Consider the following 14,350-nt stretch of genomic DNA (forward strand, 5'->3'; position numbering starts at 1 on the left):
TCTCAAATCAATTTTTAAAATTTAAAAAGAGAATTCACCCCAAACTGTGAAACAAAGATTTGCTGTCCCCAGACTGAAGGCAGGATCTTCTCTCTCTTCCCTTCCTTATAAATCCTGGACTTTGCTCCTTGACAACAGTCTACTGCCCTCTCCCTCCTGTGATTTGTGTGCAAAGTAACTAAATGTCCAAGTTATCCTTTCACAGTAACACCCTCCTGATCTATCACACCACAGAGTAGCTTTGCCTGTTCTTGAACTTCCTACAAATGGGACCCTACAGTATGTGTTCTTCTGTGCCTGGCTCTTTCGCTCAACACTATGTCTGTGAGATTTGTCCACATGTTGTGTATTTACTACTTTGCTCACTTTCACTGCTATCTAGCATTCTGGTCTTTGTGTTGTGAAGACCATTGGCAGTGGCAGGAATTGGGAAGTTCACGGCTACTCCATCACCTTCTCCTGCCCCAGCCACCTCTCTAGTCTGTCTCCACGCTCACCTTCTGCTGTCAATAGGAACTTTCCAAAACTCAAATCTAAACTGAGGAAATCTAAAATTTCCCTGTTTAAGACTCTTCAACTTTTATGTAGTCTTAAAATGCCTCCCCACAAAGACTTCGTAATTACAAATAGAAAGAGAGGGACTTTACAGTGGGGGAGCTGCCAGACTCCACCTTAACTACAGAGTCGACGTGATATAAGATACAGAGACATCGTGTGCCTCCTGACAGCCTACACAACATAAATGTTGCAGAACCCCTGCCAAGTACCCAGAACCTGAACCTAACCATGAGGAATCATCAGACAAACCTGAACTGAGGGACGTTCTGCAAAATAACTGGCTTGTACACTTCAAAATGTCAATGTCATGAAAGACAAAAAAAGGCTCAGAAACATTCTATTTTAAGACTAAAAGCATAGCAACTAAATGCCATATGTAATCCTGATTGGATCCTAAACCAGAAAAATAAAAAGGGACATTATTGCCACAATTTATAAATTTTAGATATGGGTTGTGAATTAGGTGATAGTTTATACCAGTGTTAAATTTCCTGATTTTCATAACTGCACTGCATGTAGTTTGTTCTGAAGAAATGCATATTGAAAGTTTAGGGGTAAAGAGGCATGATGTCTCCAACTTACTCAAAGGATTCAGTAAAAAAAAGAGGGGGATTGTGTGAGAGGGAGATCCGATCAATGCCATGGATGGGAAAACTTGGGCTCAGGAAGAGACAGTCATTTGCCCAGTGTAAGAGATGGGAGCTCAGCTCCAGCTCTGTCTGATTCTAAAGCTAAACCTCAGTCACATAGGATTCAAGTTCTTCCCAGGTTGAGAAACGGACTCTCACTTTGGTCAACGGTGGGTATTTATGGTAAGAGTCTGACCCTGAGTTCAACCCTGGGAAAGAAAAGACACTGGAGTCTAAAAATTAGGATACTAGCCCCAGCTGGTTTGGCTTAGTGATGGAGCGTAGGCCTGGGGACTGATTCTGGTCAAGGTCATATGCCCAAGTTGCAGGCTCAACCCCCAGTAGGGGGCGTGCAAGAGGCAGCCAATCAATAATTCTCATCATTGATGTTTCTATCTCTCTATCCCTTTCCCTTCCTCTTTGAAATCAATAAAAATATATTTTTAAAAATTAGGATACTAAAAACAAATAAATGAACAAACAGAAAAGACAAATAGCAATTGGTAAGGAGGGTGCCAAAATGTACTCAAGGTTTATATTTCTTTAAACTTTGTTCTATGATCAGATAGTTAAAAGACTGGAAATTTCCAATGGAATCATTTATCCAGCTTCTCTTTCCTCCATTCCCCATTTTATAGGCAAGCTACCTGGAGCTGAGAAAGGTTGTAGTTTGCCAAGGTTATACCCTACAAGGTGGCCCTGGGAACCCATCACCCTGACACCCCTTGTACATGGTTTGTCAGCTAACACGGAAGGAAAGGAGAAATTCAGGGAAGAGAATTGCAGGGAAAATGAGGTCTGGAAGCAGGTCAGAAGGTACTGAATGGGGTCAGTCCTCACCTCATAGTGGGGATGCTCAAGTGGCACGGCCTCAAACTGGGGCAGGCTTTTGCTGAACCAGGTGGTGACCGGGCGTTGCATGTTGATGGCGAATGGCTCAAAGCCTTCCTGAAGGCCGCAGATGGCAAAGAACCGCAGGGAGCTCACATCCTGGCCCAGGTTCAGATGACCCACCTGGCCGGGTCCCAAGCTACAGACCGGCAGGAAACCTGGTGGGAGGGAGTGAATGGGCAGAGGTGAGATAGGTGGGCAGGGCAGGGACTTGGGGGAGGGGTAGTGTGGAAGGGAAGGATGGAAGAGGGGGAGGCTGGAATGGGCAGTATAGGGTCAGGTCAGACAGAAGAAAACCAGAAAGGGGACATGAGGCCAACCCTCACCATCGCCAATCTCAATATCGCGGAAGGCTGTTTCGGAACCTGAATCAGACATGAGGATCTCGCCATTGAGGGTGAAGATAATGGTGTTCTCTGTGAGGTCAATCATGCAGCCCACAACATCACCCGACTGCCAGTGACGCCCAAATGGTTCACTGCCCAAGTGCCAGCGCTGGCCCTGTGAGGAGGCAAGGGGAAGACGTGGCATGGGAGAGGCAAACAAAGAAATGGAGACATAAGAAAGCAAGGGGAGATATGTAAATATACACATTACAAGGTGTCAGGTTCAGGGCATGTGGGACAAAGCAGTGGTCATCCCCATAGTGTCCCCATCTTTCCCCACATGTGTATCCATGACCCCTGGAATGTAAGGGACAGGCTTTTATGTTTTTGCTTCCCTTCTGCTTGGTTCTCTACTGAGTCCATGTGTGATGCAGGGAAGGAAGAAAGTATAAACAAATAGATAAATGGATGATTACATGAGTTGTTGGATGGATAAATAAATGAATTGATGGAGCCCGGCTGGCATGGCTCAGTGGTTGAGTGTCGACCTATGAACCTGGAGGTTATGGTTTGATTCCCCGTCAGGGCACATGCCCGGGTTGTGAGCTCGATCCCCAGAGTGGGGTGTGCAAGAGGCAGCCGATCAATGATTCTTTCTCATCATTGGTGTTTCTATCCCTCTCTCTCTCTTCCTTCCTCTCTGAAATAAATAATATTTTTAAATGAGTTAATGGTTCCACATACTACATTATTGAATAGATGAATGGATAGATAAATGAAATTGCAAATTGATTAAATAGGTGAGTGGCTAAATTAACAAATAAATAAGTAGGTGGAAAAGTGGGTGGTTAAGTGATTATCTGGACAGACAATTAGATGGATAGAGAGTTGGATTTGTGAATGGATAGTTGGATAGAGAGATGGGTAGATATATGTATGGACAGAGAAAGAGGGAAGGATAGATGGGTGGATGAATGGGTGAGTAGTAAGGTAGATGTAGGGATGGGTGGAGAGAGTGGAGCACGGATAGAGTATATGAGCTGTGGGAGGGACTACAGGACATGGCAGAGTAGAGCCCAGGGAACTACCCACGCGATGCCCGTTGAAGACATAGGCCAGCTCATCAGCTCCCAACTCCACGTCAGGCCGCAGCTCGGGCCTCGCCCAGCCCACTCGCATCTCGCCTGTGGTGACTGCCTCAAACTCGAAGTACCAGCGACCACTCTGCACCGCATAGGATTTCTCTGCCCGGAAGATGCGCACTCGATCCCAACGGGACTGGCTCTCTACCAGACCTACAAATGGGGCCAGGCAGAGTCAAATATGCTGGATGGGGAGTGGATACAAAGACAATGAGAGGATGGTGGGAGAAACCAGCGAAGGTAAGGCTGGGAGAAGAGGGACAAATGTTTGGTGTTAGAGGAGAAGAACTGGGGAATCTCGGACTAGACAAAGAAAGGTAGAAGGGACCTACTGAGTGAAACTTCTCCCTTACTGTCTTTAGCAGTCAGAGCTCTCAGAGAAGAGATCCTGACAGAGACATAGAGGGAGAAAGTCAGGTCAATCATGGTGATAGTCGGGGGCTAAGGATCAAGATTAAAGTTCATGTTTAGAATCAAGTGTTGAGAGCTGGATCAAGGTGTCAGGTTCAGGGCATGTGGGACAAAGCAGTGGTCATCCCCACAGTGTCCCCATCTTTCCCCACATGTGTATCCATGACCCCATGAGAGAAAGTCAGCGTCAGGGTCAGAGAGGAAATAGAAATTGGGGTTGGAACAAGGGGTTGAGAAGTTTAAGGTTGGGGACCATAAGGGTTAGAGGTCAAGGCCGCTATTAGAGGAAAGCAATGGGTCAGGGGTCAAGTTAGGGGTCTCTGAGATCTTGGTTGGGTGACTCCATGTATTAGCTATAGTCCAGAGGTTAGGGATTAAGGATCATAGCTGGGGGTCAGGGATTGGAGTCTGGGGTCAGGATCAGTGCTCACTGGGCTCCTGGTCTGGTGGCTCGGTGTTGCAGTCATAGCCCAGGCAGAGTTTGCATTAGGTCAAGGTCAGTGGTTATGATCCAGTTCAGGGTTGGGGTCAGAATAAAGGTCAGAGTTGGGGGTAGGGGTTCAGTATTGTAGACGTAGCCCATTCAGAGGTTGAGTTGGCTTAGAGATCAGGGGTCAGGGCTGGGGGCCAGAGGTCAACACTCACTGGGCTCCTGGTCAGGCGGCTCAATGTTGTAGCCATAGCCCAGCAGGGTGCGCACAGCTTGGCAGAGGCTGTCCCTGTTGCTGCGCTTGGTGGCCTCATCCAACAGGCGGTAGGGCACCAGGCGAGGGTTTCGGCGTGCAGGGATGTCCTGTACGGCACTGTAGCTCCAGCCCTGGGCCACACGGTCTCGGGCCCACACATTGTGCCCATTCTCTGCCAGCCGGTCCACCAGTGTCGTCTGTGCTGGCGTTAGCCGCACGTGGCTCAGGTCCAGCGGCGCTGGTTTGTACCCATTGCTCATCATATACCTACAAGTGTGGTGGCACTGGTATATAAGTTCAGTGCTATGGGATCCCTGACTCTGAACTGACCCTTGTCTCCAGGATCCTAGGGTGCCACGAATCTTGGAATTTCTGACCTTTGATCTTTGACATTAGGGTTCTATGACTCCCTGAATAATCTTGGAGATGCTTGACCTTTAACCCCAGGATCCTGTGACCTTAGCAAAAGCTTTGATTTCACTGACCTCTGGCTTCTCTGACTCTATCTTGATTCTGGGAGCCTCATCTCTAACCTTGGAATGCTCTGACCTCTCACCTCTAACTTTGAGGTTTCTTACCTCTAACCCCAAGACCTTCTGCTCCAGACTCCTAGCTTGGAGCCCTTGACCTCTGAACCCTGGTCTCTATCCCCAGGACCTCTCATCTATAATTTTAGGATCCCTTACAATGTCTCACCTCTTTCCATTGATTCCTGCCTCTAACTTAGAGATCTAACCTCTGCATATAACCCCTGGGGCCCGACATGCTTCTATTCTCCCTCTATAACTCCTAACTCCAAAATCCTGACACCTCCCAAGACACTCACCACTGGCTCCAGAACCCTGACCCCTGAGCCTATGATCTTCAACCCATGGCCCTTTCTTCTCTGACCCCAGTCTCCCCACAAGATCCCTCAATCATGCCAGCCCCATACTCTATTCCCCAGTGGGACCCAGGCCACCCACACTCACGTCTTCGGGAGTTTTGTCTTCTTCAGGTTGTCCTCCGCCTTCTCGTCTGCCATGCCCACGTGGCAGCCCAGAGCCAGCAGAGTCCTGGGGTGGAGGGCGGGGGTACAGGGTCACCCCACCTAGCCCCCTGCCCCGTGTCCCTCTCCTGCAGCCCCTGCTGCCTCTGTCTCTAGGTCTCCAGCTCTCTTCATACCTTTTCCCAGCTTCTTGGGTGTTTTTGTTCCCACCTCTCTGTCTTCGTCTCCGTCTCTCTGACTCCTGTCTTTCCCTGTTTCTTTCGCTGTATCTCTTGACTGTCCATTTTCCCCTCTGCCTCTTTCTGCCTCTCTCTCTCTCTGTTTCTGTCTGTCTATCTATCTCTTCTTGATTATCTTGCCTTCTGCCTCTATCTCTCTTTCTTGCCCTATGTCAGTTTCTGCCTCACAAGCCCTGCCTCTCTCTCTCTGTTTCTTTTGTCATTTTTCCCTCTCCCTCAGTCTGTCTCACTCTCCCTGTTCCCCCTTGCCCTCCACCCCACCAGTAATCAGGCCCAGCCCCTGCTCCACAGGACCCCCCTCACTTGAGTGTCTCCCCCGACATCTGCAGGTTGTAATTCCTCTCAGGCTCTGGTAGGCTGTGGAAGTTCACAAGACATGGGTGCAGCCTCTTATTGTCATCCCGAACCTGGAGAAATCCCAGGGTCAAGTTCTGGGTTCCCTCTTCCCTTCCCCCAACATTCCCAGACTGTGACCACTGGCCTCCCACCCTTAGTTCTGCCACTGGAAACCCAAGGACACCCCCCTTGCCCTATGCTGTTAAGGCCCTTCCCTCAGCCCCTGGCCCCTCCCAATAGTGAGCCATGCCCCCCCTCTGCAGCAAGTCCAGCCTGATGCTGCAGGTAGTCACTTACCGGGCCATAGGTCCAGCCCTGCTCAATGCGAGTCAGAGCCCAGAGTTCATGGATATTCTCTGCCAGCTTCTCCCGAATCCGCTCCAGATGGGGAGGCAGGACAATCTGAGGCAGAAGACATCCGTGAGCCCCTGAGTTCTCTCCAGCTTGCACTGTGACCCCTCTTCCAGACAACATGTGCAAGCTCTGTTTCCCCCAGCATGCTCTTCTGACCTTTTCTACTATTCCAAGCCCTGCTCCCCATCTCCATGACCTGACTCCAGGATTGGCACCAGCCAAGTAAGGACTTAGCATCATCAGAATTAAGGGATCGTCTGGGGATTGGTCTGTCTCTCCCATGTCCTGGAAGCTCCGTGAGGACAGAACCTGGGCTTCCTCAGTTTCTGCCATTTTCCCAGGCCTTCCCAGTCCAGAGCCAGGCCCAGAGGAGATGCTTGGGAAATGTTTGCTGAATGAATGGTCAAGTGTCTTTCTTTCTCTGTACAGTGAGGATTTGAACAATACTTAACTCAATACCTCATAAGGATTCAGTGAAATCACTTCCATAAATTATTAAATGTATGTAATTTATCTAAATGTCTGGCACATGGTAGGTGCCTAATAAATATTTATATTGTTGCTGTTCTCCGGGCAGGAGATAGTTGACCCAGGGTGGGCTGTGGGGAGGAGAGGGAAGGGGATGAGGATGTCCAGCTTGGGGAGGGAGAGATCAAGAAGGAGGCCCAGGGCTCTGGCCTGGCTGCAGGGGAATAGAAAGTTCATCCCTGAAATAATATTACTATGACTACTACTAACAGGAACTATATTGAGTACTTAATATTTACTCAGGAATGTGCTAAGCACTTTGCATTTATTAATTTATCCACTCTTCACAACAATGGGGATTGAACCTGCAACCAGGTATGTGCCCTGACCAGAGATTTAACCCACAACCTTTTGGTATATGGGGCAATGCTCCAACCAACTAAGCCACACTGGCCAGAGCATGGTGAGTCTCTTGAACACTACTTAAATCTCCTGCTACAGGGACATGCTTGGAGGGAAGGTGGGGAGTTCAGGTTGGGATAGAGTAGTGGGAGTAGTGGATAAGATCACAGGCTTGCCGAAACCGGTTTGGCTCAGTGGATAGAGCGTTGGCCTGCGGACTGAAAGATCCCAGGTTCGATTCCGGTCAAGGGCATGTACCTGGGTTGTGGGCACATCCCCAGTAGATGTGCAGGAGGCAGCTGATCGATGTTTCTAACTCTCTATCTCTCTCCCTTCCTCTCTGTAAAAAATCAATATATATACTGATTCCTCTCTGTAAAAAAAAAATATATATATATATATATGTATATATATATATATATATATATATATATATATATATATGAAGATCACAGGTTGCCGAAACCGGTTTGGCTCAGTGGATAGAGCGTCGGCCTGCGGACTGAAAGGTCCCAGGTTCGATTCCGGTCAAGGGCATGTACCTGGGTTGCGGGCATATCCCCAGTAGGAGATGTGCAGGAGGCAGCTGATCGGTGTTTCTCTCTCATCGATATTTCTAACTCTCTATCTCTCTCCCTTCCTCTCTGTAAAAAATCAATAAAATATATTTAAAAAAAAAAAAAGATCACAGGCTTTGGAATCACACTGCTTGGGTTCACATCAGCAGTGTGACTTGCACAGATTGTTTAACTTGTCTGGGCCTCTTTTTCCACATCTGTAAATTGGGGATAATAATAGTCATTTCCTTAGGGGGCTATAGTGAGGACTCCCTGAAATGGGGAGTCTGCCTTGAGAGTCCTTTGCCTCCTTCTCTCTACTTTAGTTCCCCTCTCTATTAAACAAGATTCCTAACTTCCAGCTCAGCTCCCCACCTCCCTGACTCCTAAGGGAGTTTGCCTCACTGGGAAACTCCTGCAGGACAGGCACTACCTGGACAGTGTCCACGGGGCAGGGCACAAAGTCGGTGTGTGAAAGGCAGCGGCTTGGGCCCACCAAGTGGGGCCCCCGGGGTCCTTCCCGCCGATACTCCTTGATGGGTTCCAGATGGAGTCGCTCTCTCGGCAGCACAGCCTCATGGCATGGGGCATAGCCAGGTGGGGGAAGGAACTTGAATTCACCATGTCGGCCACCAAGAAGGAACCGTACCCTGATGGGAGAGTGAGGTTACAGGGGGGAGTCTGTGCTCAGTAGCAGTAAGGGACCAATCCTAGAGTTGGTGGAAGGTTTTGGGGAGACCTGAGATCACTGGGCAGTCAAAGGATGATAAAGGTTAAAAAGGAGTCAGAAAGGATATTCTAAAGTCGAAAAGAATGTCTAAGGTCAATGGGAATCATTGGAAAATCAAAGAAGGAAAGTGTGGGGTCCTTAGAAAGTTAATGTAAGGTCACAGAACATCTTTTGGAGGCTCGTGGTCAACAGAGCATTTGGAGATATTGGAAGGTTTTTGGGAGACCAGGAAGGTCATTTGGGAGTCACTGAGAATCTGGTGTAACTATGAGATAACCATAATTGCCCCTGAATGGGAAGTCATTCACAGAGCTTGGGGATCATTGGGAAAAGGCTGACTAATTGAGAGGTCTTTGAAATATGTGGGGTCACTCCAGGGTCAGTGGGAGATTAATCAATTGAAAGGTCATTGACAGATGTTGGAGTCACTGAGAAGTTTTTAAGAGTATGGAGTCGCCCTAACCGGTTTGGCTCAGTGGACAGAGCGTCGGCCTGCGGACTGGAGGGTCCCAGGTTCGATTCCGGTCAACGGCATGTACCTTGGTTGCGGGCACGTCCCCAGTAGGGAGTGTGCAGGAGGCACCTGATCGATGTTTCTCTCTCATCGATGTTTCTAACTCTCTATCCCTCTTCCTTCCTCTCTGTAAAAAATCAATAAAATATATTTGAAAAAAAAGAGTATGGAGTCATTAGGAATGTCCAAGGTCATTGTGGATTTATTGGGAGGTTTTGGGGTCATTAAAAGATCATCATAATATTCTGGAGTCATTTGGAGGTCACTGGAATAGCATAGCATAGCATTGGGACAGTCTGAGGTAATTTAAGAGTCTGAAATTTTTAGAAGGTGATTGGGAAATTTTGGGGACACTTGAAGGTCACCAAAAGAACCTGGAGTTGGGGAGAAGCTAAGGTCATTGGGAGGACACTGAAAGTGTCCAGGGTCATGTAGAGGTCATTGGGACCTTTACCTAAGGGTCTGACAAGTCAGTCTTGAAGATGAGCTGCTGGGTGTTGACAGTTTAGGGAAGCTGTCTCAGGACAGTCCCGGGTCTGGGGGCTGACAAGGGGACAGGGGCAAGTCCTTACTTTACACCAGCTGAGAAGCTGACGACAGGGAAGAAGAGCCCATCAAGGTTGAAGGCCTCGAAGACGCCCTGTACGGGACAGCCATTGATGCGGAAGGAGATGGATGGAACACTGAGGTCCAGGCAGCAGCTGACCACATCCTCTGGGGCCAGGAGGTGCTGACCTGGGGAAGTCACTGGGCGTGCCACGTGTCCTGCACCAGGGTCACCAGGGAGGGGTCAGAAATCAGAGGCCCCATGGGACCAATGATCTCAAGAGACAAGGGGCAGATATTAGAGGATCTTATGGAGTTTGGATCCTGGAAACTCTAAAGTCAAGTGTTCCTGTAGCTCTGCAACAGGCAGAGATCAAGGCTCCCCTGAGGTTAGGACCCTTAAAGCTGTGGGGTCAGAGATTAAAGTCTTTCTGGAGTTAGGATTTGGATCCTTTGGAGTCAGAATTCAAAATCAGAGATCATAATAATCTGAGAAGTTTTCTGGGATCTCTAGGGTCACAGATCATACATCCTATGGGGTCAGAGTTCTGGAGGCTATGAAGAAATGTGTTAGGGACAGGATTCTGGAACCTCTAGGTATAGGGTCATGATAAATGAGGAGTAAAGAATCAAAAGTTGGACTGTTTTGGGGGTCAGGATTCTAAGAACTCTAAGGTGTGCAGTGAGAGGCTTGGAAACCCTAGGGTCAATGGTCAGGGTTGGTCATCCCCCAGAAGGGTTCAGATACCTGTCCAGAGATGCAGCCCATCGAAGCCGTAGGAATAGAGGTCATCGCCAACCCCGTTGCCGCCCCAGCCCTCGCCACCCCCAGGGTAAGGGCTGTAGCCCTCAGTGAGGGCCCAGCCCACCCGCAGGTGGGTGGCCTGAGCTGTCAGGAATGGAGTCACTTCGTCCACCATCACCTCAAAGTACCATTTTCCGTACTGTGTAGAGCCCTCTGCTCGGCCCACAAAGATGTTGGGGCGGATGCTGTAGGAGAGAGGGGAAAAGAGTGGGGGATGAAGGAGAGGTGGAGAGGAGAGCCAGGTTATCGCAGGGGTGGAGGGAGAGAGGCAAAGAGACAGAGACAGAAAAAGATACATATACACAGGAAAAACAGAGAAGCAGAGCCATGAAGGCAGAGAATACAAAACAGACAAAGGGAGAACAAGCAGAGACAGAAACAGACAGGGTGACACCAAAGACAGAGAGAAGAGAGAGATGGGAGAGATGGGGAAGAGATGTGGAGGAGAAATAGAGAGAGACAGAAACAGAGAGTGAAAGGAAAAGACAGATGCAGAAATGGAGAAGGGACAGAGGACAAGAGTGGAGAGCCAGGTGAGCTGGGGCAAGAGCAGACAACTGTGAGGACCAGGGGTTAAGTCCAGGGTGGGAGACAGAGGAAGGGACAGCCACATGGTGTAGAGTCTCTTATTCAGGGTGAGGTCAGGCTCTGTTCAGGTGTTAGGGGTCAGACCTGGTGACATAGTTGATGAGGTTTGTCTGCAGCAGAAGCTCACGGCCAGGGAGCAAGTTCTCGGTAATGAGATCTTGATTGGAGCGCACAGCCACGCCGTTACACACACACAGGGAACACAGCACGTCCAGCACCTGGGGGTCAAGGTCAGAGATCAGGATGTAAGGCACCAGGGCAGGAATCCAAGGGTGGTACGTCAGAATAGGTGACGGACATTTTGACTGAGAGGAAGTAGCGAAAGTGGGATATCAGGGGTCACAGAGAAACAGAAAGGTCAGGTGAGACGGTAGGGGCCATGTGAGTTGGGATAAAGCATCAGCAGTGTAAAAAATGAGTGTCTGAAGTAAGATGCTAGAAGGAAAAGGTCAGGGAAAGAGTGAAAGGGCTATATTAGTGAGAGAGTTCAGGGGTCAGGGTGAGATTTGAGATCCGCAGGGGTTGCAAACTAGTGTCTGCCTCCTCCCCGGCAAATTCTGTGAAGTGAGCAGCGGTGGTGTAGACATTTAGGCGGTCAATGCAATTCAGGACCAGGGAGAGCATCCCCTGAGGTGGGAAACTCAAGGGGGCACCGCAGGAGTCCCAGGCCCTCCCTCCCTTCCTTGCCTTTCTTGGATTTACTAATTTACATTTTTTCAACAACTATTGACTGTGAGTTCCCAGGCAGGTAATGTAAATCTGTGATGTGGTTAGAAATAATGCAGGTAGGACCTGTGGCAAAGTGGAGAGTGTGTATGCACTGCACCAAAGACTATAAAATTGAAAAATTATAAAAAATTTAAAAAGCATTTTATAGATCTAATGAAGCACATGTCTGGCCCAGAATTCATTTCAGAACCATGAGTTAGAGGCCTTATGTTAAAATGGAAGCATATGGGCCATAGCCAGTTTGTCTCAGTGGATAGAGTGTCGGCATGGGGACTGAAGGGTCCCACGTTCAATTCCAGTCAAGGGCACATGTCTGGGTTGTGGGCTCAATTCCCAGTAGGGGGTGTGCAGGAGGCAGCTGATAAATGATTTTCTTCCATCATTGATGTTTCTATCTCTCTTTCCCTCTCTCTTCTCTGAAATCAATAAAAATAAAATATATTTTTTAAAAAGATGAAAACATATGGAAGAGAATCCAGGTAAGAGATAAGATGGGGGAGGAGAGTGAGGGTAGTGGAGAGTTCTGGGGCCATGGGGCCAGGGTTCAGAGTTAAGGGGATGAGAAGTCAGGGGTGAGGGCTAACCTTGTGGTTCCTCCCATGCTTGTCCAGAAGGGAGATGATGGACTTGATGTGGTTCTCTTGGATGATATTTAAGACTTCAGGACTCTCAATCAGGACACAGTACAGCACCTCTAGGATTCCTGCACGGTTAGCAGAATGTGAGGTGAGGTGTCTGTGGCCCTTCCCTCCCCCAAACCCCTGTCTCTTCCCATGAGCTCTCCTACCAGATGAGGCTTCCAGCCTATCCAGCTTGCTGACCAACCAATCCAAATTGGTGGAGAAGAGGGCACAATTGGTACGATTGCCACGGATCAGAGAGGCTGAAGGTGGAGAGATGGGTCAGACCCAACAGTACTGGGGGCCTGTGGAGCTCTGGGGGAAGTCATAACGAGGCCCCTTTACCCAGGAGTTCGTAGAGCAGGTTCACAATCTCTTTCCAGGACTCGGCTGCCTCCTCCCCGGCAAATTCTGCGAAGTGAGCAGCGGTGGTGTAGACATTTAGGCGGTCAATGCAATTCAGGACCAGGGAGAGCATCCCCTGAGGCGGGGAAAACAAGGGTCACCACAGGAGTCCCAGGCCCTCCCTTCCTTGCCTTTCCTGGATTTACTCATTTACATTTCAACAGCTAGTGACTGTGAGCTCCCAGGTCTACACCCGCACCTGGGAGTAGCTCATGTCGCCCTTCACTCCCATCACCCCCCTCTCCTTCTTGGCTCCCCAGATCAGTCCTGTCTTCTGTCTCTGTCCCCAACACAACACAGCCTTTTAAGGACTGAATTTGTGCTTCTATTTCCCACAGTTTTCTTTCCATCCTTTTCACTTCCAAGCACCCCATTCCTGGTCCCAGTTGGCCCAGTTCACTCTCCACACTGACCATCAGAGAGACTGTGTTGTTGTTTTACATTTTAATCTTCTGTCTTTTTTATTGTGAATTATAACAGACACATAGAAAAGCAAATAAAACATATGCAGTCAATTGTTACTCATGGTATTTAGGTTCTGTAAAGTCCCTATGAACACTGAGTTAGAGAATCCCGAACCATGACTCCCAGGGGAAACACAGGCGGTTCCTCTATTTAGTCACAACAATTTCATCAATCAACCAATATACACTCCTGTTTTATGTGCATTTCTGTTTAAAAACACTGATTTAATATATATTATTGATTAATTAACATTAAGAGTCAACAATAACTCATACGTGAATGAAGCTCATCTAATATGTATTTTCTCAGTAAGGCGCCTCCCAGATTTCTTGTGCTTCAACACTACACTTAGGGCCCATTTTAAGCAGAAAAATCAACAAAAATGCAAAAAAAATATGGCACCAAATATGTGACAAAAGGACACTTGTTTATAATATGAGACGTGAAACAAGAAAACAGAGTGTGTCCTGGCCAGTGTGGCTTAGTTGGTTAGAGCAATAGATGTTTCTCTCCCTCTCTCCCTCTCTCTCTCAAAATCAGTTAAAAAAAATATATCCTGGGTGAGGATTTTTTTTAAAAGGAGATGAAAGTGGAGCATGGCCTTGTTCCACCTCAGCTGGCTACATGTGACTGAAATTTCTTACCACTCTGCACATGGCCACACGTGTGCTCTAGTATTGATTAGAGTAATACAAATAAACTTTAGCAAGTAGGCAAATTGAAAATACAGAATCTGTGAATAACAAAGACCAAAGTATATGTTTTACCAAACCAATATCAAGAATAGCTATGGCACCATGACCCAGGTCAAGAAAGAGAATATTGCCAGCCAGCCAGAAGTCGCCTGGATGCCCTTTCTGATTACACAACCCTTGCTGCTAGGAATAAACCATCATCCTGACTTTTATGAAAATCCTTTCCTTAATTTTTTAATTGACTTTTGCCTGAACTTGGAATATAC

At 48.1% G+C, this 14,350-nt stretch overlaps 1 protein-coding gene across 5 annotated transcripts in view; it reads right to left on the minus strand.

Annotated features, from left to right (window-relative positions):
• The window catches only part of RYR1 (ryanodine receptor 1), a 129,884-nt gene that overhangs the window by 98,842 nt on the left and 16,692 nt on the right, over positions 1–14,350 (minus strand). For all 5 annotated transcript variants that reach the window (XM_036345695.1, XM_036345698.1, XM_036345696.1 and 2 more), the window contains exons 14-27: positions 12,865–13,000; positions 12,687–12,782; positions 12,484–12,602; positions 11,255–11,388; positions 10,526–10,767; positions 9,804–9,996; positions 8,421–8,637; positions 6,504–6,608; positions 6,174–6,277; positions 5,615–5,698; positions 4,603–4,910; positions 3,497–3,699; positions 2,405–2,579; positions 2,028–2,236 (exon numbers count right to left, since the gene is read on the minus strand). In XM_036345695.1, coding sequence (XP_036201588.1) covers positions 2,028–2,236; positions 2,405–2,579; positions 3,497–3,699; positions 4,603–4,910; positions 5,615–5,698; positions 6,174–6,277; positions 6,504–6,608; positions 8,421–8,637; positions 9,804–9,996; positions 10,526–10,767; positions 11,255–11,388; positions 12,484–12,602; positions 12,687–12,782; positions 12,865–13,000 — 2,325 coding nt within the window. The remainder of the gene's footprint in view (positions 1–2,027; positions 2,237–2,404; positions 2,580–3,496; positions 3,700–4,602; positions 4,911–5,614; positions 5,699–6,173; positions 6,278–6,503; positions 6,609–8,420; positions 8,638–9,803; positions 9,997–10,525; positions 10,768–11,254; positions 11,389–12,483; positions 12,603–12,686; positions 12,783–12,864; positions 13,001–14,350) is intronic.

The sequence above is a fragment of the Myotis myotis genome, unplaced genomic scaffold (assembly GCF_014108235.1).
Source record: "Myotis myotis isolate mMyoMyo1 unplaced genomic scaffold, mMyoMyo1.p scaffold_m19_p_19, whole genome shotgun sequence".
Taxonomy (NCBI): Eukaryota; Metazoa; Chordata; class Mammalia; order Chiroptera; family Vespertilionidae; genus Myotis; species Myotis myotis.